Source organism: Natator depressus, chromosome 7 (assembly GCF_965152275.1).
Source record: "Natator depressus isolate rNatDep1 chromosome 7, rNatDep2.hap1, whole genome shotgun sequence".
NCBI classification, from domain to species: Eukaryota; Metazoa; Chordata; order Testudines; family Cheloniidae; genus Natator; species Natator depressus.
The window spans coordinates 106,922,550-106,946,262 of NC_134240.1; the positions used below are offsets into that span (position 1 = coordinate 106,922,550).

Consider the following 23,713-nt stretch of genomic DNA (forward strand, 5'->3'; position numbering starts at 1 on the left):
TTAAATTAGAGAGCAGCTTGTTTAGTGAGAGTTCTTAGCTCTAACCAATAGTTTCTCTTAATACTAAAAATCCTTGAAGAATTCCAGCCATGCATGCTGAGAAAAACTGGTAGAATCTTACTGTCATAAGTTTCAGAGCAGCAGCCGTGTTAGTCTGTATTCTCAAAAAGAAAAGGAGTACTTGTGGCACGTTAGAGACTAAATTTGTTAGTCTCTAAGATGCCACAAGTACTCCTTTTCTTATCGTCATAAGTGTTTAGCTTGTAAACTTCTTGGTTCAGGGACCTTCTTTACAAGCTTCTCTTTAAACCATCATTCGCATGCTTAGCACTACAGGCTACCAACTGTTCCACATTTGGTTGGTTTTTTTCCCCCTCAGCATTGTCATTTCACAGTGTCATTTTCCAGTTACTTTGTTCCAGTTACTTTGTGTCTTTTCTGGAACTGAAAATAAAGTTGGATATACCTCCAGTGAGCATTTTCAGCAATTTCTCTTTTCAGTTCAAGTTACAGACTTGAGTTCACTGAATTCTTTTTGGTTAATCTTCTGCATTTCATTCCTTTTTAAAAATATTCTCTCACTTTCTCCACTTAAATTCCTTTACTGCTGAATGCCAATACCACCCATATGACAGCTGTCTCGGATGATCAACCCTTTATTTCAGTACTGGGTTTCTTACATTGAGTGCACTAATTGGCTTTCCACCATCTGACTTTCAACTTTGCAGGATAGATCTTACTCCATTAAACCATCTTCTTCACTTTCTACCCCTTTCCCGTTTCTTCTGCCTAATATATTCCCTTCTCATTAGCAGTTGGAAGACTATTTCAAAGTAACATTTCACCCAACTTTACTTGCTATCTGGGGAAGCACCTTTCAAGACTAGTTGCCAGATCCTCAGTTGCTGTAAATTTGCTCTGATAACTCCAAATGAGCTATGCAGATTTACACCACATGCGGATTTGGCCCATGAATGCAGTTACAGTTAGCTCTGTGCTTGCTGTACACTTCCCTCATTTACTTAGCATCTATCCTATCACAGCCCTTAACATCCACTCAGATTATTTTTTTAAAGCATGAACTCATAAGTAATCATTTGTATTTGAAACAGTGAGATTCACTATCTAAAAGCAACCATAGGAATTTTTCAGTTGCTGAAACAAAGCATCAGCGGTTTCATAAACAGTCTCCTTTGAATGTTAAAACACACTTGTAAAGGAAATAAGTGCCACTTTCAAATTAGTCTCGTCACACCTGGCATGTTTGAGACTTACGTGTCTGGGGGAATCTTCTCTCTAAAGAATATTTATGAGCAATGATTCATTAGTGATCTAGCCCTACTCCCACCTCCCAGTTTACTGAAGTAAGATCTGCATTTCATAGTGAGCATTTCAGACTATATAGTGTGACAAAGTTCCTCCTCTGCCTTGGTGGGTCCTGTGCTTATTGGTGGATTTTCTCGCCTCAGAAGTTCATGGCAGCCCTCAGTTTGGCCACTTTCGTGGCTCAAATCTGCCGTTCACTCAGTTAGCCTCATCACTGGCCAGCATGGGGAAAGGAAGAACAATCCCCGCAGTCTCTGCTGATCCACCTTGTGGATCGGGGAACAGGCCAGAGACCTTCCTCTCTGGTGGAACCCACTGTCCAGTTCAACTCCTCCGGTATCAAGTAGGGAGTTGGGGCGGGATGGAGGGAACCCGGGCACGCCCTCTACTCCGGGTTCCAGTCTAGGGCCCTGTGGATTGCAGCTGTCTACAGGGGCTCCTGTAACAGCTGTGTGACAGCTACAACTCCCTGGGCTACTTCCCCATGGCCTCCTCCCAATACCTTCTTTATTCTCACCACAGGACCTTCCTCCTGATGTCTGATAATGCTTGTACTTCTCAGTCTTCCAGCAGTATGCCTTCTCACTCTCAGCTTCTTGCGCATCTTGCTCCCAGCTCCTCGCACGCACCACAAACTGAAGTGAGCTCCTTTTTAAACCCAGGTGCCCTGATTAGACTGCCTTAATTGATTCTAGCAGCTTCTTGATTGGCTGCAGGTATTCTAATCAACCTATCTGCCTTAATTGTTTCCAGAAAGTTCCTGATTGTTCTGGAACCTTCCCTGTTACCTTACCCAGGGAAAAGGGACCCACTTAATCTGGGGCTAATATATCTGCCTTCTATCACTCTCCTGTAGCCATCAGGCCAGACCCTGTCACAATAGTCTGTTGATTAAAAATAGAGTGAGATCTATATGCTATTACTTTTTAAGGACATATCCATTTCCCTGGGTGCTTTCACAATAACTACAAATGCAGAATATTAAAAAAATCAAGTTAATAATATAAGGAAACATCCACACCTAATAACTGACATAATGGCTGGATCCTGTAATATCCTGAACCTTATGGAATTAAGACTATTTTACTGAATTAAGTTAAATCTTATTGAACTAGGGTTAATACCTTTGGGTTACATTGTATTAAAGATGCAGTGGTGTATGTGTTATTGTGACATTTCATGCATCTTCTCTAGGAGGAGAGGGATGCTAATGTACTTCGTCCCTTATCAGCCATTGGAAGCCATCTCCCTGGAGAGGTACACAGGTCTGAGTTCAAAATGGATTCTCTGGAGACCAACAGACAAAGAAAGGGTTTGGGGATAAAACAGCCTGGTTTTTCAAATTGACTCAATGTTTTCTTCCTGTTTCAGCAAACAGACAGGACCCGTGATCCACAGAAGGCCCCAATCCTTAGGGTAGGGTCAGAAGAACTGGACCTGCTGTGGCCCCATAAGACTGGATGCTTGTTGTGAGCTGAAGCTGTGCTGAAGTTGTGACCACAAAGGAACACCCCACCCTTTGGGTTTCAAGGACTGCTTCTGCCAGAGCTCGTGTTAGTTTTGGGGTGATCTCCAGTAATGTTAAGTAGAATGTGCGTAGGTTATTTTATTTTTAATGTTTTCTCTGTAGTGTTTTTACCTTAAGAATAAAATAGGCTTGCACAGAACGAGCTGTGTGCTAACTTATAACTGTTGACAATCACTTTATCAGTCTCTGAAGGGAAAGCAAGTAGGTGTGCTTGGGCAACCTTCATCTGCTGGAAAAAACACAGTGAAGGCAGAGAAGTGTGCAGTCTGGAAATATCTATCAGAAGGGAGCGAGACATCGGTCTCCACCCAAGAAAGGCAACAGCTGGGGAGCTGGAAGCCTGAGAGTGGGTGCCTTTGCTGGACCACAGAGAGAGGAAACAGGTGCATCTGCCCTGAATTCTGATGATAATATTAATCCTAAAATCCAGCTCTCTTACCATCCACTTACCTTTAACTCACCTCCTTCCTCAAATGCCTGAATAAAAATACAGGCAGGCTTGAAGGTTAACAAATCTGGGCTTCATCCCATGCCCCAAAGCATCCTTCCTTTCAATCCCCTTGGGGGAAACAAAACAAACCACCACACACAAATTGCTATTTACCATTACCCTTTATTAGAGGCTTAAACTGGGTTTATGTTCAGACTACTGTTGCTACTCAACTAAATCTGAATTAATTTTCCCCAGCTGGGATTGTGATCCACAATTAAATCTGCATATAATACATCCACTGCATTCAATCCAACCACTAGTTTTGCAAATCAATCAGAAAAGGCAATGCAGTTTTCATGGTTATTGATAGGGCCACTCTTTTCATTTTTGAAAATCAGGATTGCATGTGTTTCCTCTCGGTCTTCTGGTTTCTTCTTCAGTTGTCAGAGACTTTCCCTAAGAATATTTGTCAGCAGTTCAACACATTTATTAGCCAACACCCTTAACAATATGCCCTTTTTCTTTGTAGCTATTTTTAAAAGGTCTTCTAATTTTTTAGATTTCTATTCTGTTTTTCTGATCAAGCACAGACCAACGTGCTGGTGGTTGAACCCATGAAGTGTGTGTTTGGGTGGGTTTTGTAGATCCAGGAGACTTTCAGTTTGCGATTTCATACGGGAAATGTCACATGTGGTTTCACCTAATAAAGTTGGTGGGTAGATAGCTTACCAACTGCTGCAAAGTTAAAGTTGTCTGTGGAATCTTACCTATGCATTCCTGGCATTCAAATATTTTTTTTTTAAAAGTAACTACTATATTCTTAGATACACGCTTGGTTACTGTAGCAATCAGTGGCAATAAAAAACTCTACAATAGAGTATTTTTCTTCCTTAAATTTATAAGACTTTACAAGTCTTAAAATTTGTCTGGGAAGTACCATAAAATTAGTTTTTTCTATTTTTTCCCCGAACATTACTTTTTAACAACAATAAAAATCTGGTTACTTTGAAAAACAGTACGCACCCAGAAGCTAGCACCATCCTAATTTGGGTGAAGAAGAAAAAAAAAACCAATTCATGAATAGGCTTAGACACAAATATATACTGCAGTAATGTGCTGGTTCAGAAAAAAGATAGGACATGCCCGAAGCATTTTAGGAAACTTTTATAACAAATCACATCTCTATTTTTTTTACAGTTATCTCACACTAGCCTTATTCTATTATTCTGGCCTAACAGCCCAAATTCTATCTTGGCAGCACAGCACGAGGAACATGTGACATTAAGGGTGGGTGGGTGTGTGTTTTACTATTAAGTTGCTGCCTCTCCATGGCTGCATGGCAGTAAAAGTCACTGAAACCATATTACACCAGTTCATCAGGAGCAGTAGTTTCCTATTCACTTCTAGGTGCAATAGGTGTTCACTTGTAGTCTCTTTGGTAGCCAGGAAGGCTACATAGACGACTATCTCCTGTGTGCTGCCAAGATTACTGAGGGCAGATGAAATGCTTAAGGTAACAACCCTCCCTTTTAAAAAAGTCCAGGGGTTAGCCACCACACACTCATTCTGGAGGACCCTAGCCTCTACAATTCAATTCCTCCAGTAGTTTGACAGCATTAAAAGAAAAACACAAAAAACAACAAAACAAAAACAAAACACAGCAAGCCTCAAGAGTGCTGCCTAGTGGAGAGAGTACTGACTTGGACTCAGGAGACCTTGGTTCTATTCCTAGCTCTGCCAATGGCCTGCTGGGTGACCTTGGGAAAGTCACATCACCGTCATGCCTCAGTTTCCCCATCTATAACAATGGGGATACTGACACGGACTTCCTTTGTAAAGCACTTTGAAATCTTCCGATGAAAAGCACATTATAAGTGCTTGATACTAAGTTTTGTACTTTCATCCATGACGTTGGTAACAGACAAATTTAAAATACAAGAATCTAGGGACTTAAGGGCCAGATTTTCAAATAAATTAGGTCATGCAATTTTGTCACATTTGCATGGACAAGTTACCATGACTGCGTGGGCCAGTTTGAATACTCCATGATTTGCATGCAAAATTAAGTGCCTGACTTGTGGAAAATCCAGACTAAGAATTCTAAGAAAGTTTAGCACAGCAAGTAGTAGTGTTTTGGCCAAGATTTTAGCACTGTAAACCCCTGCGATTTAGAACCAACCAACGGCTGTACAGATTGACACGTTTCATTCATTAGATAGATATTTATATTAAAAAGACTCACAAAAGGGTCGGGTGATAGGAGGGAAAGTACTACAATTGAAATCCACCATATGCTGTTTGTAACAGCAGAGAAACGGAGTGGAGGTCACTGATAATAGATAAGTAAACAAGAATATCATCCCTGGAAAGCTGAATATTTGTACATTATGAAGAGGAGGTTAATCAGAAAGCGTTTTTGTAGACAAAGGAGGCCCAAAAGAAGTAGAAGATTGATCACAGTATATTTATATTATTTTGACATAATGATGGACAGAGCTTTTAAAGAAGGAAACTACTTGAGAGTGGCAGAGAGCCACATTTCTTAATCTGTTGATCAACAAACAAGATCAGAAGATGTTTTAGGTTTAAGATCAAGAAAGAACAGGAAGAAATAAGAGTAAATTTTCCGTACTATGTGAGACTCAGTAGTAATTCTCTATTAGAGTTTAGCTACATGGACACTAATCCAAGTCACAGTGTTAGCTCCCTCCACTGCTTGCCCTGGCAGTGGATTCTATATGCTGTGAACAGGGAGGACTGAGTGATTAGAGTATCACACAAATGGAACCTTTTTGCAGGTACATTTACACAATAGTAGGAAATGGTGAATACAAAACAGCAGACAAAGGAACGTTAAGTACTATGCATGAAAAGGATGTGACTGGAATTGGGTATTTTCCAAAAGAAATCTATTTAAAAAGTTGTGTTATTTAAATAACTACATCTGAACACAGAGCAGAGCTGTTCAGCAAAGACAGTAACAACAGAGAGCAGTGTGCATTACCTGGAAACTGGAAAAAAAATTGAGGGTGAGTCTTCTTAGCATTCCTTGTATCCTTTCCCTTGGGATTTTCAGAGTAAAAATTGGGAATTTAATAAAATATATGCTGTAAAACTAGTGATTTTTACCTTTTTTCTCCATTTTTCAACATCTCTGGAGACTGGAAATTATACCATTATATCACCACTTCACTATTAGAGCTCATATCCTCGATACTTAAATTCAAATTATTAAAGCTAATTTTTCCTCCCTTATCTTTCTGCAAAACTCCATGTCACCTTTTGTATTTTTAAAAAAGTGCCTCAATGATTTTTAATCCACCCTCAGTTTTCAATCTCCTTTGCCAACACACCCACATTCAGGACCAATTTTAAGAAAATAAAACATGGATACACAGTAAGGAAAAAACAAAACAATAAAAGAAACTTTACAGTTTCTGCTTCCAAGTGAAACTAGCAAAAAGATATGGTAGTATCGTCTTGAGGCTAGAAAAGCCATAAAAATCAATAAGTCACCAAAACAAGACCACATACATCCAGGTCTCTTACCAGCATTAAAGTTATTTCTAAGGAAAATTGCAACAGGCAAGTTCACACAGGTCAGATGAGATAGCTGAAAACTATACAGAGACCAACAAGCTTCATATGACACCAGAGGAGTGTCAAGAAATTAAAGCCCAACTAGTTACAAAGCCTTTTTCTCCAACTTTTTGTCTGACATCATCAAATGCTATAATACGCCCAGAGACGGGGGAGAAAAAAAACCAACAGAATTTAGAAGGGTTGACATCATACCTTACTCAGTAAAATTCAGACACAAAACAGCCATAGGAAAGGGCCTTGATGAACTAAATGCTAGGAAACAGAGACCAGTAAAAATAACTAATTAATTTAAAAGGATTACTATCCTTTAAGGATTACTATCAAGTATTCCAATATTAAAGTTTCAATATTACATGCTTTTGTGCCCTTTCTTGATGCTAAATTATTTCTAAATGTAAGTAATGAGGCCCAGATACTTTGGTGATGGCCAACTTAGAAGTGTGTGTGTCATTTCTGTATCCTTTGTCAGATGCAAATCGTGCTTTCATCAGAAGACAATAGATACAGAATTAGGGGAACATTATTGAAATAGGTTATTAGGTTAAATCATTAGTACTTTCCGATTACAATGACAACCTTTGAATTATTACCTGGGTTCTTCAGTTCAAAGCTGATAATGGGATTTGAAGAAGTGAGAGAATAGGAATCTAGTTCAGGCTGACAAGACAAGTGATGTAATATGCTGAACTGGAGAATATTAAGAAGGGATTATGAGGTGGCAGATGTGTGTGTGAGACAACTATGTAGATATAAAGAAGCCGTGAGGTGGTATAGTAACACTGCACTAGGGTGCATGAAAGAAAAGAAATCAATATTAGAAGATGAAGATGAATTTTATTCGATTGGGTAAAATATTTTGGAACAATTGTAGTGGAAAAGCAACCGGATTTGTATTTAAAGAAAAGTAAGTACATGGAGCCCAAACCCTATCTCCATTTAAGTCCATGGAGTTTTTCCCTGGATGTAAATGGGAGCAGGACGAAGCCCATAACATAGGGTGCACCAAATATATTATCTTTAAGATAACACTTCTATAATATTTATATAAACCTTTTAAGTGGTTATACATTTATATTATTATTCTGAAGGAGATTTTCTATTTCAACAACTAGAGGTCCCAGTCAGGAACAAGGCCCACACCGTGCTAGGCACCGTACAAAGTCCCCACAAAAATGCCCCCAAAAGCTTACAGCCTAAGTAGCTAATAATCCAGAGTTCTAAAGGAAAAACAAATATCACAGGAGTCAGTTATAAGGTAATATAACTCCACTCTCTTGCCAGTGCCCTTTGTTCCCCGTAGTACATTTTCTAGTGCTCTGTTCCTGCCTAGATTTAAATGGCTGTTCTTCTCTGACATTATGGGGTTCCGTGTTTATTGTCTCTCTGACTTCCAGATCAGTGTCCTTGGTTTACTAGAAAGGATATTTGGCCTCTAGAGGGTAACTCTGAAAAATTGGATTTGAAAAAAAAAATCAAGATGGGTTTTCCCCCTTCTTCTACATGATTAAAGTTTCCATTGGACAAATTATATCTCACTCCCTCCAAAGGTTTGTAGTGTTGTGGGTCACCAACAGAACTGTTTACTAAGTTCCAAGTTACAAGATGGAACAGGATTTAAAAGCAGAAACTTCTGTCACTGCAGTAAGCAGAAATGACTGAATATATACAAGATGATTAATGTGCAACTTTTAAAAAGTCACTTTTCAGAATATAATTCACATTTTAGGTGGCTCAAATGGAGGAGATTCCACATAAGTCTAAGATCCCAGTCAGAATTTTTCCCACTGAAATAATTGCTTATCTCAGACTATCAAGACAAAAGTGTTAAAAAAAAGGTTACATTCCTTGGAATTAAAAATAGTTAATGGATTTAAAATATTCAAGTTCAAAGAAACATATCTATTTTAAGTGACTAACTGCTTAATCTGTTTTAAACAGTAATTTCCTTTCACAGTAATGAATAATATACAATCAAAAAGCAAGCTGAATTCCCAACAGCATCTTCCCTTAGATTCAAAGTGATAAGTCATATCAAACACCCTCTGGACATTTTTTTTCATTAAATTTATTTTGTTTGCCTTTATGTACACATTCAACATTGTTGTAGATTCTTGAAAACCATAGTATCTTTCATTCTTTGGTATTTTATCCAGTACTATAGGCTACATGATCTGAATACCAATTATACGGGTCTGAAAGCTGTTGGGAAACTTATCTTTAATACAGGATTTACTGAAGGGATTGGGCTTTTCCACTCATTGTGCCATCAGCCAAGAGACTGGTCCATCCGACATATCTTGGCAAAATGTATTCTAGCTTAACAAAAAAAATTGAAGGGAAACTACTGTACTATATGTAATCCTGAATATTCAGAATGGGAGAAGTGACACCAAAAGCATCCACGTTCCTTCTCATTAAATGAGAGAACAAATCATTAATTGTTGAGATAAGTACAAAAGCTTGCATTAAAGATCCTTGGGCATTACAGTAACTTTTAATTATACTAACCAAAATATACACACAAAAATGTGTATTTTACATATACTCAAAAAAGTCACTGTGTTCCATAAGAACTTACTAAGTAAACATTAGCAAAATGTCCTTACTGCAGTAACAGAAGCAAATATTGTTAGCACTATAGGTTAGGTAATTGCATTAAAGATGCTGCCAGAAGAAAGCTACAGAAGCCCAGCGTTCACAGAGACACTAATCCAGAAGACCTCACCCCATACAACTCCACTGATTTCACTAGATGAAAATAGAATATGGATCACAGATCTTGGCCTTGGCTGTTACATTTAGCTCCAATAAGCTTGAAAGAGGCTCTACATTCACATGCCATGGTGAGAGAAATTAATTTTCTGAGGTCAATGTCATAATTTCAGTTCCCAGGTAGAGCAGCCACGAGGTCACATGAACTGTTAATTACCAAAATGAAATGTAGTTTGATTCATCCCTCTTTGTTCTCTACATCAGTTACATTCCAAGAGAGGTGAATGCTGAACTGGCTGTAACAAATCTCTATATTTTCTATAACAAAAGATAATTTTATCTCCATTGCAAAGAAGTCAGAGGGTTAAAAAGCTTTTATAAAATCTCAGCACTGAACTCACAGTAGTAAGAAAGTCATTCTGGCTGCTGATTTTAGCAAATACAAAAGCTTGATGTAAAGCAGCTTATAACTAAAATTCACATTTTGTTTTTAAAAGTGGAAACGCATTTTTTTAAAAAGAGCAGATTATTGCTGTGTCTCAACAAGTCCTTTCTTTAATAAAGAACATATTGCCTTCATAGAAAATACATGTTTGACACCTAACAGACAAGGTAGCTTGAGAAGAAAAATAATAATTTGCATGCCACAAATATTTCTTCACTGGTCAAAGTTTGGCAACAGTACAACTAAATTTCAATAAGAAGGTTAAATGGTGTCATTCCAATTATGCTTCCCAAACTGCGGTGCTGATCATTTTAAAATTGTGAAACACTCTTGAATGAAACAAGAAGGTATTATCTAAATCAAAGAGTTCTGTACTGAAGAAAAAAATGCTGTTGTGATTCGGATTCTTGCCATGTGTGACTAGAGAAATACTGGAGGTTCCTCAAAATGTTTTGTCAGCAAGCCTGCTGGAACGTTAGATATGCTGTGCAGAGAAAAAGAAAAACAGGAAAGGTGAAACTGAACTCTCTCATCTTGCAGTAGTACTATGTTAAAACTAAACACACCAATGTTCATTTTCAAAGAGAAAAAGATTAAAAACCCACACACACCACTCGTCATTTTATAAAAATGTAATACCCTAAGGTCTATTTCCCCAGCCCCCCCATTCCCCTCTAAACACCACCACCATGAACAGGATTCATTCTGGTGATGGGAGTTATGATTGCAAATTAGAGTGATGGGAGTACTGCAATGCTGCACTAATGGGAGACTTGTGTTAATCCCCCACAATGATGATTGAATTCATTCCTAAATATCAATAAAATTGATACTGGATCTTGATTTCTGATCATGGGATCACTGGAAAGTTGGATTAGCTACTGTGCCCATATGTGTAAGCATACCCTTTAACTTAACTCATTTTATAGGATGTGCTGGGGCAGCTGAACACAGAATTTAATAGCTCTGGCTTTTTATGAAGTTATATTAACTTGCGTATTGTGCACTTTGGAGGACCCACTACAAAAGAACTAAAAATACAAGTAGGGCATAAAGTTGCCTGGAAGAACTCTCTTATTACAAATATTTAGAGGACACAAAAATGACAAGCAAGAGCAAATAAACACTAAGCATACAAAGAAACATATTACGTAAAAATGATTAAATCTTAACGTAACATACATTTCTATTCAACCAGGCCATACTGGCTATAATTCTGTTATTCTAAGTACAAAAAATCCTGTGAACTTTACAATATTGTTTATCAAAGAGTAATTTCAAGAAGACAAAGCAGAACACTCTGTTTAGGGTGACCAGATAGCAACTGTGAAAAACTGGGACAGGGGTGGGGAGTAATAGGCGCCTATATAAGAAAAAGTCCCCAAAAAACAGGACATCTGGTCACCCTAGTCATGTTAGATGAGAGGGCTGGACGATTTTTTCCCATGGTTTAGATGACTTTGGTCACAGCTGACTGCCGGATCTTGGGAGCTACTCACTGATTATTATGGGAATCCAATCATGGCTAATATTTTTATCACCAGCCCAGATGAGGGAAAAAAAACAAAAAACCCCACAAAACACACTGGCCCGGCCTTGTCAAACAACAGTACACACAACTACACTCATACACTCACACTTCCTCAGACGCTTCACACCAAACACACTCTCTCTACTCTCACAAACACTTCACGCCAGCTTCTGTACTGCACTGATCACTTCATAATTCACTTAGTAATCACCAACATCCTAAATTTGACTCACCCCCATTTATCCCTCTACCCACTGAGCACCATTCCACTTAATTCATCACTCTTTGATCTCTCTATCTCTTGCAGAATCTTCCCTAATTTCCTCACCACCACAATTCTGTTTCTCAAATCTACTGTCACTCAGCAGAAACTTCTCAAAACCACACTGGCCATCTCAGCCCCTCAGGCTTCTCACAGCTGCCTCAGCACGTTTCCCTATTTGGGCTTCTAGTCTTTTCCTGATGGCAGGGACTTTTCTTCTGGCTGTTCTATGATCACAACACTCATGGAGAAGCCGGGGGTCCTATTCTTCCCCCACCCACTGGAGCCACAATATCATTGTTCCTCTCCCAGGAGAGGAATCAGGAGCCATGCATATTGTGTCCCACTCGCTTGGGCTAGGAGACAGCTCAGGACAGCAAAACAGGAGAGGTGTGTAGGCCTCCATACTAAGGGGTGAGGAAAGAAGAGGAAGGGAAGCCCAGGGCTACTGCTGATCTTTATTCTTCCTGTTCATGAGCCAAGGAACCTATAGGCTGCTTGTCCACTGAGTCTGCTTCTAAACAGCAGCAAAGTAAATGGAGCTCTTTTTGTAATTCCATCAGGTAACCGACGCTGCCTCACACTGCATAGCAGCTACAGCACCAATTGCACTCATCAGTTCTTGTTCTAACGGGTTTTTTTGTGGTTTTTTTTTTTTTTTTTTGCAACTATAAGAAGAATAACTGCTTAGATTCTGCAGAACATGGCTGGTCATGCTAGCCTGGGAAAAATGCTTACTTTTCCTAGAGGAGCAGGATTTTGCAAAGACTTTTTAGATCGCGCAAGCAGAGAGATATTTCTTGTCGCTGAAATAAAAATAACAAATGTACCAAAGGGCCTGGACTGCTTTGCCATCCAGGACATTTACTATTTGAAATGTAGTTTCATATGCTTGCTGGCTAGCCAAGCAAGGGATGGGAAAGCTCCGAGCAACTCCTGAAGCTGCTGCAACTGTACAGACACTCCTGACTTGCTCATTAGCAAACAGCAATAGACTGTGATATACTGTACATCCATGCTCTTTCCCATGAGCGATCCTGTGCATGCGTCTTAATGAAAGAGAGTGTTCCACCTACACACCAGAAACCAGGAATGAGTTTATTGTAGAATGATTTGCCACTAAACAAACAAAATTACGTAGAGTTTAAAAACAACCATTCTGTAGCGAGAACAGGTGAGTAAGGATTTTAACCTATAAGGACATAATATAAGAGACAAAAGCCAAGAGTGCAACATTACAACTATGACGATGTGAGATGCTGTAGATAGCATCTTGACAACTGATATAAGCAGTTGCGTTGCTAGGCAATAGTTTCAAATGTGTTTTTCCTTTTGCTACACTTAAAGTGCAGTCAATCAGCTATGACATACTTCAGCAGAGCAGGACTGACATTAGGCTGGTACACCACCCCCATTGGCAATCAGTTAAACTGGCTATTTAGTACACTAGCAGCAGGAACATTCTGTTACAAAAACCTATTAAGATTGTACAGCAGCAGTACAGGCATCTGGGATACTCCTATGAACGTTCATGTACTCTCCCGCAGATTGAGTATTTTGACCCCCGTCTGTGCTTTTAATAAGGAAGGATACTGTCCTCTCTTGATTTTATTGTTGATATGTCTGAGAACGAGGAAAGCATCAAAAGCTGCTGTCTAAAGGGGGTACTTTCCAGAACATTAATGCAGAATGTCAGCAAGTTTTCTGGGGGGGCAAAGATGATTTCTCTCTCTATATTTTAATACCTCCATGTCCATAATAGTCAGTGCCTGAAAATGGTATCATCAAAGCATAGTATGAGCATGAACTGTAACATTCACTGAGGCTACGTCTACACTACAGACCTTACAGCGACACAGCTGTACCGCTTCAGCTGCGCCACTGTAAGCTGCTCTATACTGACGGGAGAGTGTTCTCCCGTTGGCATAATTATACCCCCAACGATTACATAAGTACATAATTACACCCCCAACGACCAGCAGTAGCTATGTCGGCAGAAGAGCGTCACTCAACGACATAGTGCTGTCCACACTGGTGCTTCTGTCGGTGAAACTTATGTCAGTCAGGGGAGCGGTTTTTTTTCCACACCCCTGACCAACAAAAGCTTTACCAACAAAAGTGCCAGTGTAGACATAGCCTGAGTCACTGCCAAAGAGCAAGAAACGATTTGTTTCATTAATTTCTACAGCTCTGTTATGTCTTAGTTGCTTTGATTTTAACAATTAACACAAAACCCAGGAAAATCAGCAGGATACTAACCAAAATGATATTTCCATTATCACCTCGAATTCAGACTCTGGCTCCTAGTGCTCAGTGGAAGAAACTCTGAGTGAGGACCCTCAGTTGGGATACTTACTACTTTAAAACTGCTATGTACTAAAGATATTTTTATTCTGAGATGCACAATATGCAGTTTATTATTTTGGTTCCTTTTAAAATAAGCTAGTGTCTTTTGGGGGAATTATTTATGCTGCAGTTCTCAAGCTATATTGCTTGTATTTCTAGATTATGTATTTGTCTGGGCAGAACTCTTTAGAAGGTAAGTTATTCTACTCTCCCTGTCCCCTCCATACTATGCACATGCACAACTTTCATCAATCGGTGGAGGATCATTATAGCCAGAACCACAATTCACACATTGCAACATTACACACTTTGTAACTGCCTGTTTCACACTGTAAGCTTTGATGGGAAAAGAAAAAGAAAATGGCCTCCAAAATCATGTTTATATGATTTAAGTGCATGCAGTTTAATGAGGGCAAAACTTACAAATTCAGGTATCTACACATCAGTGTTGCGGCTGTTCCGGACTGATATTCATAGTCCTATATATTTCTTTGAGAAGTAGCAAAGCTGTGTCTTCAGATTCCCTATGAATAAAAAGGGTCCGTTAGTTTTTTTTATAACCAACATTCTATTGCTTGAGGCAAGTCCTAAGAGTTGTGCAAATATTGCACAAGCCCCTCTCATATCCTTTCAAACATGCCAGAAGGCAGCTGAGCGAGAGAGAGGTGTAATTATGACTATGATTATGATCTATATTAAAGGATGTTGCCCTCTAAGGAATGCTGTTTATAGATTGCCAATACACAGTTAAAAATGCAAGAGAAATTATGCGATTGCTCAAATATTTACAATGAGATTCAGCATACAGGTCATAACCACATTACACCCTGATACCCCTCTGTATATCTGGACCATACACAAGCAACAAATTTTCAGGCAAAAGGATCAATGTCAGGGTTTCCTCATCCTGAAGGTTTGGCTCACTTCACCGATGTCTTCCTGAGAAGACTTTTTAATTTGAATTCTTGGGTATTACTCACTATATTCTACTCTTGCTTACTTCTGATTAGGTACTTTAATATGGCTTAGTCTATTAGAGTAACAAATCTTTAGATAGAAAAAAAAATAACTACAGACTGCCACCTTGTGGAAAACACAAACTACACAAATACTATTCATCATAAAAGATAAAAAATCCAGACAATGAAGGCTTGTGCAGAAGAAATCACCACCATTGGAATTTATTATTGATTAGATTAGAGAAACCCAACTATCAGAGCAAACTGTTGATATGACTGGCATACATCACGATTGGAGCTGCGATAAGAACAGCTCCTATACAATCAACTGTCAATTTACCACCATGTAAACATCATCAACACTAAAAAGCCCCATTAGATATTATTTCAAGTCCTGTGGTTTAACCACTGGACAACACTGCCCATTTCTAGACATAATTTACATTATTTCTATGGAGTTTTTTCTTTCCAATAGTCAGAAGACATTTTAGTGTAGGGTGACCAGATGTCCCGATTTTATAGGGACAGTCCCGATTTTTGGGTCTTTTTCTTATATAGGCTCCTATTATCCCCATCCTGATTTTTCACATTTGCAGTCTGGTCACCCTATTTCAGTGGCACCTGATAACTAGTGCAGTAAGCTACTTGTGCTTCTACTATTATGAAAATTATAGCAAAGCCACACAGTACTAGTTTTAGTCAGCAAAAAAAGGCTATTGTTTTGAAGGACCAATTTTAGTTTACTTTTGTTTTTCCAAATACCAACTGGTCTTTGCAATAAGAGAAAAAGATACAGTTAACTAATCATCTGGATGTTTGAGGATCAGTTGTTGTTCATGTTTTACACAAGTCATGTTAGCTATCACACATGCAGTTTACATACATGTCAATGTCATCCCACAACCCATGTCTATTCAAATGTACTGTGGTAATAAAACGCACAAATCTAAGATATACAAAAGCGAGAAATTAAGTATGCATAAGAGTGAATACAGATTGGCAGCTTTTTCCTTTCAACGGGTTATTGCTTCTCATGCAAGTCACTCTATATCCTGCACCATCTGAAATACATGAAATTAGTTTTTGTTTTTTTTAAACTATTGTTTTAAACTCAAAATCCAGATAAAGTAATGGTGTTTTCAATGGCCAATTACACAATGGAAATGAAATTTCCCTTTTCATGTCCTAAAAAACCAGCTTTGAAACCACTGTGTACATCAGCAGTAAAAATCATAACAAATATCAAAGCTTTGAAGGAAGATCCATTTGCGGCAATTCTTTTTCTTTATTTTGTTAAAATCTGATGACAGAGCATTAATATCTTGCAATTTCATTCCCACACAAAGTAAAATAAAGTTTTGCTACTTATTGTGCTCGAATCTCTCTTCAGGAATGGTTGCATTTGAAAAGCTGTAGCTATCAAAACAAATATGGTGTCCTTGCCTAGCCTTGAAAATGATCTTTGCTACATTTACCTTTTTTGAGCACCAAGTTCAGAATAGGGAAAAAGTCAAGGCCAAGCATCATACGAGAGATAAGAATATCAATTTGTTTCTTTACAGAAAAATAGCAGTTCTTATTTCAGAACAAAATGATAATGCTACCTAGATAGGCACATGCACTTTTGAGAGTGACATTCCATGATAACCCCAGAGAAAAAGATTGGTTTCTAAAGAACGGGATGATTTCAGAATACCAGGGATCTCACACCTTCTAAAATATCAGCTGAAACTCTAGGTGTAGTCAATGCAAAACATGTCACCTGAAAAATAAGTCATACCAGAAATAGTACTATTCAGCCAGGTACAACATGATGTCCAAAAAAAAAAAAAAAAAAAAAAAATATGCTGGCCATTTAAATAGCAATGAAACCCATTCTCAGCTTGTGCAGGAGAAGTGAAGGCCCATGGTGGCAGATGATTAAGGATACTGTTATAAAAGGTTGAAGCTAAATTCATGCCATGAGGTTCAATTGAAGTAGCAATGTCTTCAGAGAGACTAGCTAGATGACCTAGTTGGATAACCTAAGCAGAACGTCTCAGAGATGTGTACAGAACTTCATGTGGCTGAACACAGCCAATATTCTAGGTTAGAAGAGTCTGAGGCTGGAAACAGAGGCTGGCGCACCTCTGCTAGGGTGCTCATGATCAGGACCTGGAAGTTGTGAGTCAGCCAAGTAGCAGCATTTAGACATGGCTCTCTTGGAGGCAGCTTGATCTAACATACCAGTGCCAAAAGAAACAAGAAGCCAAATGGTTGTTTAGTCAGCTTTATATAAAAGCCAAAGGATCTTTTAATATTGAGTTTGATACAAAAGATCTTGCTAGTCACAAGAAGAGATAGCAGCAGAAGGTTTGATTAAGCGTGGAATACTATATTTCCAAGAGAGTGTAAGGTGGAGGTTATTCCGAGGCTCACTCGGAGAGAGTCAGTATTCCTCAGGAATACAATTTCTCAATGCTAATTGCCCACACACATGATAAACTCTGTCCCCTTCACATAACAAGCAAAGAACGTGCTTACTGTAAAGGTTTTCTTTTCCACAAGGTTGCAATATTTGGAGAATTAGAGAAATATTTCTTCCCAAAAAGCAAGCTGATCAACGTTACATAGCTTCTACTCGCTGGCTACCTTAGGTACTAAAATGACCGCAATGGAAGAGGGCAAATATAGTGCTAATCTATAAAAAGGGGAATAACAATACACCAGGGAATTACAGACCACTCAGTTTAACTTCAGTACCTGGAAAGATAACAGAGAAAATAATCAAGCAATCAATTTGCAAACACCTAGAAGACAATACAGTAGAACCTCAGAATTATCAACAACTCAGGAATGGAGGCTGTTCATAATTCTGAAATTTTCATAACTCTGAACAAAATGTTATGGTTCTTTCAAAAGTTTACAGCTGATCACTGACTTAATACAGCTTTGAAACTTTACTATGCAGAAGAAAAATTCTGCTTTCTACTTTTTTTTTTTTAAGTCATTTACTTTTAGTACAGTACAGTACTCTTTATATTTTGGTCTCTGCTGCTGCCTGATTGCATACTTCTGGTTCCAAATGAGGTGTGTGGTTGACCAGTCAGTTCATAATTCTGAGGTTCTACTGTAAAGTGATAAGTAACAGTCAACACTGATTTGTCAAGAACAAACCATGTCAAATCAACCTAACAGCTTTCTTTGAAAGGGCAACAAGCCTTGTGGATAGGGGGAAATTGGTAGATGTGATATATCTTGACTTTAGTAAGGCTTTTGATACTGTCCTACGTGAACGCCTCATAAATAAAATAGGGAAATATAGCCGAGATAAAGCGATTATAAAGTGGGTGCATAACTGGTTGGAAAACCATTCCCAGAAAGTAATCATCAGTGGTTCACAATCAAGCTGGAAGGGCATATCGAGTGGGGTTGTGCAGGGATTGGTCCTGGGTCTGCTCAATACCTTCACAAATTATTTAGATAATAGCATAGAAAGTACACTTACAAAGTTTGCAGGTGATACCAAGCTGGGAGAGGTTGTAAGGGCTTTGGGGGATAGGTTTAAAATTCAAAATGATCTGGACAAACTGGAGATATGGTTTGAAGTAAATAGAATGATATCCAATAAGGACACATGCAAAGAATTCCACTTAGGACGGACCAATCAACTGCACACATACAAAATGGGAAATGACTCCCTAGAAAGAATTAAAGATCTAGAAAATATGACCTACGAGGAAAGATTGAAAAATTTGGGTTTGTTTAGTCCGGAGAAGAGAAGACTGAGAGGGGACATAACAGTTTTCAAGTACATAAAAGGTTATTACAAGGAGGAGGGAAATGCTATTATCCCCATTTGACAGATCAGGAACTGAGGCAGAGACTAAGGGTAAAAATTTTTAAAGCACTTAACTGACTTTAGAGCCTAAGCTAATTTGCAAGACTCCCTTTAGAGTTTTGTTTTGAAAATGGTTCTTTGGGACTTGTCCAAGTTCACAGAAGCCTGTGTAGAATCACCAAACCCAGGTCCCCACGAGTGCCAGGTTAGACTCTTAACCACTGGACCATTCCTCCTCTTTGTAGTACTGTATCAAAGGCAACCTTTCTTTCACCACTGTGCACCAGCAAACCCATGCCAAAACTGAAGGTGTGTATTCATCAGTAAAAATCCAACATAACTTGTATTGTTTCTAACCTATTTCAACAGATATCCTCTTTCTACCACTCCTGGTCAGTATCAGACTGAGGAAAAATCCTGTGTAGAACACTGCTATTTCTGTCAAAACTAAAAAATACAATAAAATTAAATAAAATAAAAAAAGCCTGGAAAATTAAGCTCTATGATCCTCCCAATCTTCATAATGAAAATGCTAGAAACAAGCAGTAGCATTCTTGTTATTGTCATGTTGGTCACAGATAAACTGTACAAAATAAGAGGTAGAGGACTGATAATTAAGTAACCTGAATTAAATACATATAACTACATTGGAAAAGCAAAATTTGTGGAATTACAGAAAAAAATATGTAATTCTTACCAGTAACACAAGTGACTCTGTAGAGCAAAAAGGTATTCATTGAAACTTTCTATTGGTTTTTCCTGTAGAACATAGTCAATACGACGTCCTCCATTTAGCATCCCGACCTTTACTAAGCAACCCTCTTCCTTTGAAAGATCTGGACTTTCGGCAATTTTTTCAGCTAGAATTGATAGTTTTAACATTGAAGTCAGTCACAAGCTCAACCCTTTATTACTGCTTGATTCTATGACTATAAACGGAGGTCACCATTTTCTACATTAGTTTCTGGGAAGACAATAGTAGCCTCAACTCAACTGTGGAATAAAACACAAATAAGTCCTTTGCTGTTTTCTGTGTGGTTTATTATTACAAACGGAGGTCTCAGGTTCTTTTTATTATAAATTTAAACAACAGTGCAACCTTGAAGCACAGAGTCTCTGCAAGACATTAGATAGGTAATTAAGAACCACGTCTCACTATCCATTCATGTGGTTTCATTCTATCATGCAGCAGTGTGACTAATAACCATAAAAATGAATTGTTTCAATCTGTTTCTCCAGCAGCAATGACCATCCTTAATTGATTGTGTGAGACTAAGGAAGTGTTTGTTCATTCTACCCAGAAACAACAAAGCATACAGTGGTAAATAATACCTGTCAGATAAGTTATAGCAGGCAGAAATCAAGCCCCCAACCTCCCAAGAGATTAATGTTTGTAGAAGGCAATATCTATGACTTAGACACAGTGTTCATTTCAGTTTCTCCACATCCACTCTTTCTGACTTGTCTTATTACTCAGCCTGGCCTTCTAGGCAGCAGAGCTTAATTAAAAAGCAGAAATCCCACAGATGTTAAATATTTGTTTACTCATTTTTCTTACAGAAGAGTAAAGGCAAGACACTTAGAAACTTGCTCTTGACATCAAGCTCAATTGTAAGATTTCACTAATCAAAGCCTCCTTTGAAGTAGATGCTGTTAAAGTTTAATTTAATAAAAGGCAAGGAAATACAGTACCAAATACAAAGAATAACATATTAAGAATCTGAAAAAGTATGTTTTCCTGGACAAGATCAAATTGTAATTAACTAAAAATCTAACATTTCTAACGTTCATTTGAGCTTTGATGTTTCCACAAATATGAGATTAGTGTACTAAGAGAATATCAGTGAAACGTCAACCTACCTTCTACCACTTGTTTTTCTTCTTCCTCTTTAATTTGATTAGCTACCTTCTCCAGTTCTGCTTGCAGCTGAGTTGAAGAGGTATGAGCACGTGCAAATTCATTAAGAGTCTGCCAAGCGCTCTTCAAAGAGCTGATAAAACCCTGTTTTAGATCTGATCCCATACGAGAGAGAGAATCTTTCAACTCTAAAAAGATCACAATATCAGAAGCATTCTTAGTGAAAATGTTATGTGAACACAAACACATTTTTTTAAAGTAAGTACTAGCCAAGGTACCAATTATTGGTGCATATATGCCCATGCCTCTTATTCCTCTTGATTAAAAGATGACATAGAACACAGCATCTTCACTATGAAAGCAGTATTTTGCCACCCGTATTTGAAGTAGATGCTGTTAAAGTTTAATTTAATAAAAGGCAAGGAAATACAGTACCAAACATGTTCAGAATCTGAAAAAGTAAATGTTGGAAATGGCCACTTCATCCTAACCAAATGATTTCTTCCCAGAGCTCCACAGGAAGTCAGAACTTCCTCCAGGTCCCTGACAACCTAACTTGGAAAAAGTTCCTTATAATCCTGAAATGTGTCATTTTAACCAAGGGCATGTGAGTTTGACACAAGAGTCAAGAATCCAATCCTATTAACCCAGATACTGCTACTGTCTCAGTAAGGATCTTTTCCTGACTACCCCACAGTGACACCAAGCAGAAAGGCTGGCTAACTCAGTAGCATGAGGATCAACGTCCACCCAGAGTGGGTCTAAGTTTTCAACTATATTTGGGAGTGGTAGAGTTGCAGGCACTGGGGGACAGAGTTGGGGATCCAGTTAATTTGGCTACTACTTCTTATCCTCAGAATCTTAAGTTAATAAGAACAGGACAATTACCTGCAACTATTAAAAATACACTTCCAATTAGCAAAGTTACTAGTTGATGATTGTTAGACAGCCTCAATTAACAAAAAGGCTAATATTTTCAAAACTAAACAGACTGTGGGTGCTCAATTTGAGACACTTTAAAACAGCCTGATTTCAGAAAGTGCTGAGAACCTGCCCTTTGAAATTCAGCCTCCTTTAAAGCATCTCAAGTTGGGTGCATGAGAAGTAAGACACCAAAAATCATTAATCCCCTTTGAAAATCTTGACCTACAATATTTGATGCATTAGAAAATCATAGACTATACATATACAGTAAAATATACATATAAAAAAACCTTTTACCAAGATGAAGTCTTTTTCTGCCTTTGTGGTGTGGAATGAGAACTGGTTTAATGTCCAAGTCTGGAATAATCATAGGTTCTAACCTATAAGCCACTGGGTCAAGCTGCAAATAAAGAGAAAGCCAGAATAACTACAATTATTTGATGTTTAACAATCCAAAATGTTAGTGACGTTTCAGTTAAAGAAACCTGTTGACAATTAGTGAAGATAATTTGTAGATTCTGTCTTTTTCAGTTAACTCAAGTGAACTAATGTTTAGTTAAATTGTAAATTACTGCTGATTCATTAACACAATGAGTGTTTTCATTCTCTTAGGTTCAGAGACTCTAGGAGAGGGACATGATAGCAGAGATGAGCATTATTTTGCCCTAGCTCTTTAACATAATACATCCAGTGCACAAAAGGATCTCTCTTGCTACAGAATTAGCAAATATCAGTAACCATTCAACACACCACAAAACCTTGCAATACACTACTCAACCGTGTTGAAAGCAACATAGAGTCAAGATAAAAAACGCAGATTTTCCCCAGTTTCCAGTATTTCATATAGCTGGCATACTGGTTAGTACCATGACAAGATGGGAATGAAGAGAAGGATAAATCTATTATTTTACAATAACTATAAAGAGTTTCCAAATCTCAATGTGAGGAAGTGGAGTAGTGGAGGAAGACAAAGAGCACTCTAAAAGTCAGATGACAGAAAACAGATTCTCAATAAGATTATTATTTTGGCTTTGGAAAGCTAAGAGGGCAGGTGGCAAGGTAATTGGGCTAAGTATTAAGTACATGACTTGCAACCAGCTACTTATTTTCTGTAGAGGTTCAAAAATAACCGAGGGTGACTGCAACGTTCAGGGGACGATGACTGTTTTAAAATTACTTTTGGTGCCTTAAGAAGTTCAAATGTAGTTTTCCCACCTTCCTTTCATCTAAATTACTTGAAATCCAATCTCACAGGTACTTCTCACTCACTGGATGGTAAATATTGAAGAATCCCTTGCAGGTAGGAAGTCTATAGTTCTCATCAATATTCTCCACTCCTCGTACAGAAAGGAACACACCGATTGGAGAACCCAGGGCAAAGAAATTTTCTGGTTCGAAGTCTAGCACACTGTAAGCCACAGAAACCTAGCAGCACAAAGTAATCAAACAAAATAAATGCCACCTCAAATGTCAGGCAATTCACTTTAAGCCTAACTAAAAAGGAAAAATGGTGACTGGCTCAGCAAACACCCAACAACCCGCTAGTTTACACTGCAGGGTGGCAGATATTTGCTGGGATATTCTGCCCATATGGCTTACGTGGAGAAGCCTTGCAAAGGCACCTTAAAAAACATACAGGAAAGTATATGAGGATAAGTCAAACTAACAGGAAATATTTCAGTGTATTTTCTTAAAATAAAACTTTAGATTAAGAACAGACCATTCAAATTTTAGGTCTACAATGATGTAGAACAAAGGTAATGTGTAAGCGTCCAAAAAAAACCCAAATGACCATTCAACACCATGGCAGTCCATGTGCTGTAATTTAATGTAGGAGACCTTGATTTGGGAATGGAGCCAGTCCTAGCCACTCTGAAGGGGTGAAATTAATTGTGGTGGCCACATTACTGAAAGCAAAGCCTAACGCTAACTTTAACAAGCCCTCCCACACTTATAATGAAAAACA

The 23,713-nt window shown here is 38.2% G+C and overlaps 1 protein-coding gene across 1 annotated transcript in view; it reads right to left on the reverse strand.

The window, feature by feature from the left end:
- Positions 1 to 9,590: 9,590 nt before the first annotated feature.
- The window catches only part of SEC23IP (SEC23 interacting protein), a 38,939-nt gene continuing 24,816 nt past the window's right edge, over positions 9,591 to 23,713 (reverse strand). The window contains exons 14-19 of the mRNA XM_074959240.1: positions 23,017 to 23,172; positions 22,045 to 22,147; positions 20,826 to 21,011; positions 19,663 to 19,825; positions 14,610 to 14,710; positions 9,591 to 10,531 (exon numbers count right to left, since the gene is read on the reverse strand). Of these exons, the coding sequence (XP_074815341.1) occupies positions 14,629 to 14,710; positions 19,663 to 19,825; positions 20,826 to 21,011; positions 22,045 to 22,147; positions 23,017 to 23,172 (690 nt within the window). The 3' untranslated portion in view covers positions 9,591 to 10,531; positions 14,610 to 14,628. The remainder of the gene's footprint in view (positions 10,532 to 14,609; positions 14,711 to 19,662; positions 19,826 to 20,825; positions 21,012 to 22,044; positions 22,148 to 23,016; positions 23,173 to 23,713) is intronic.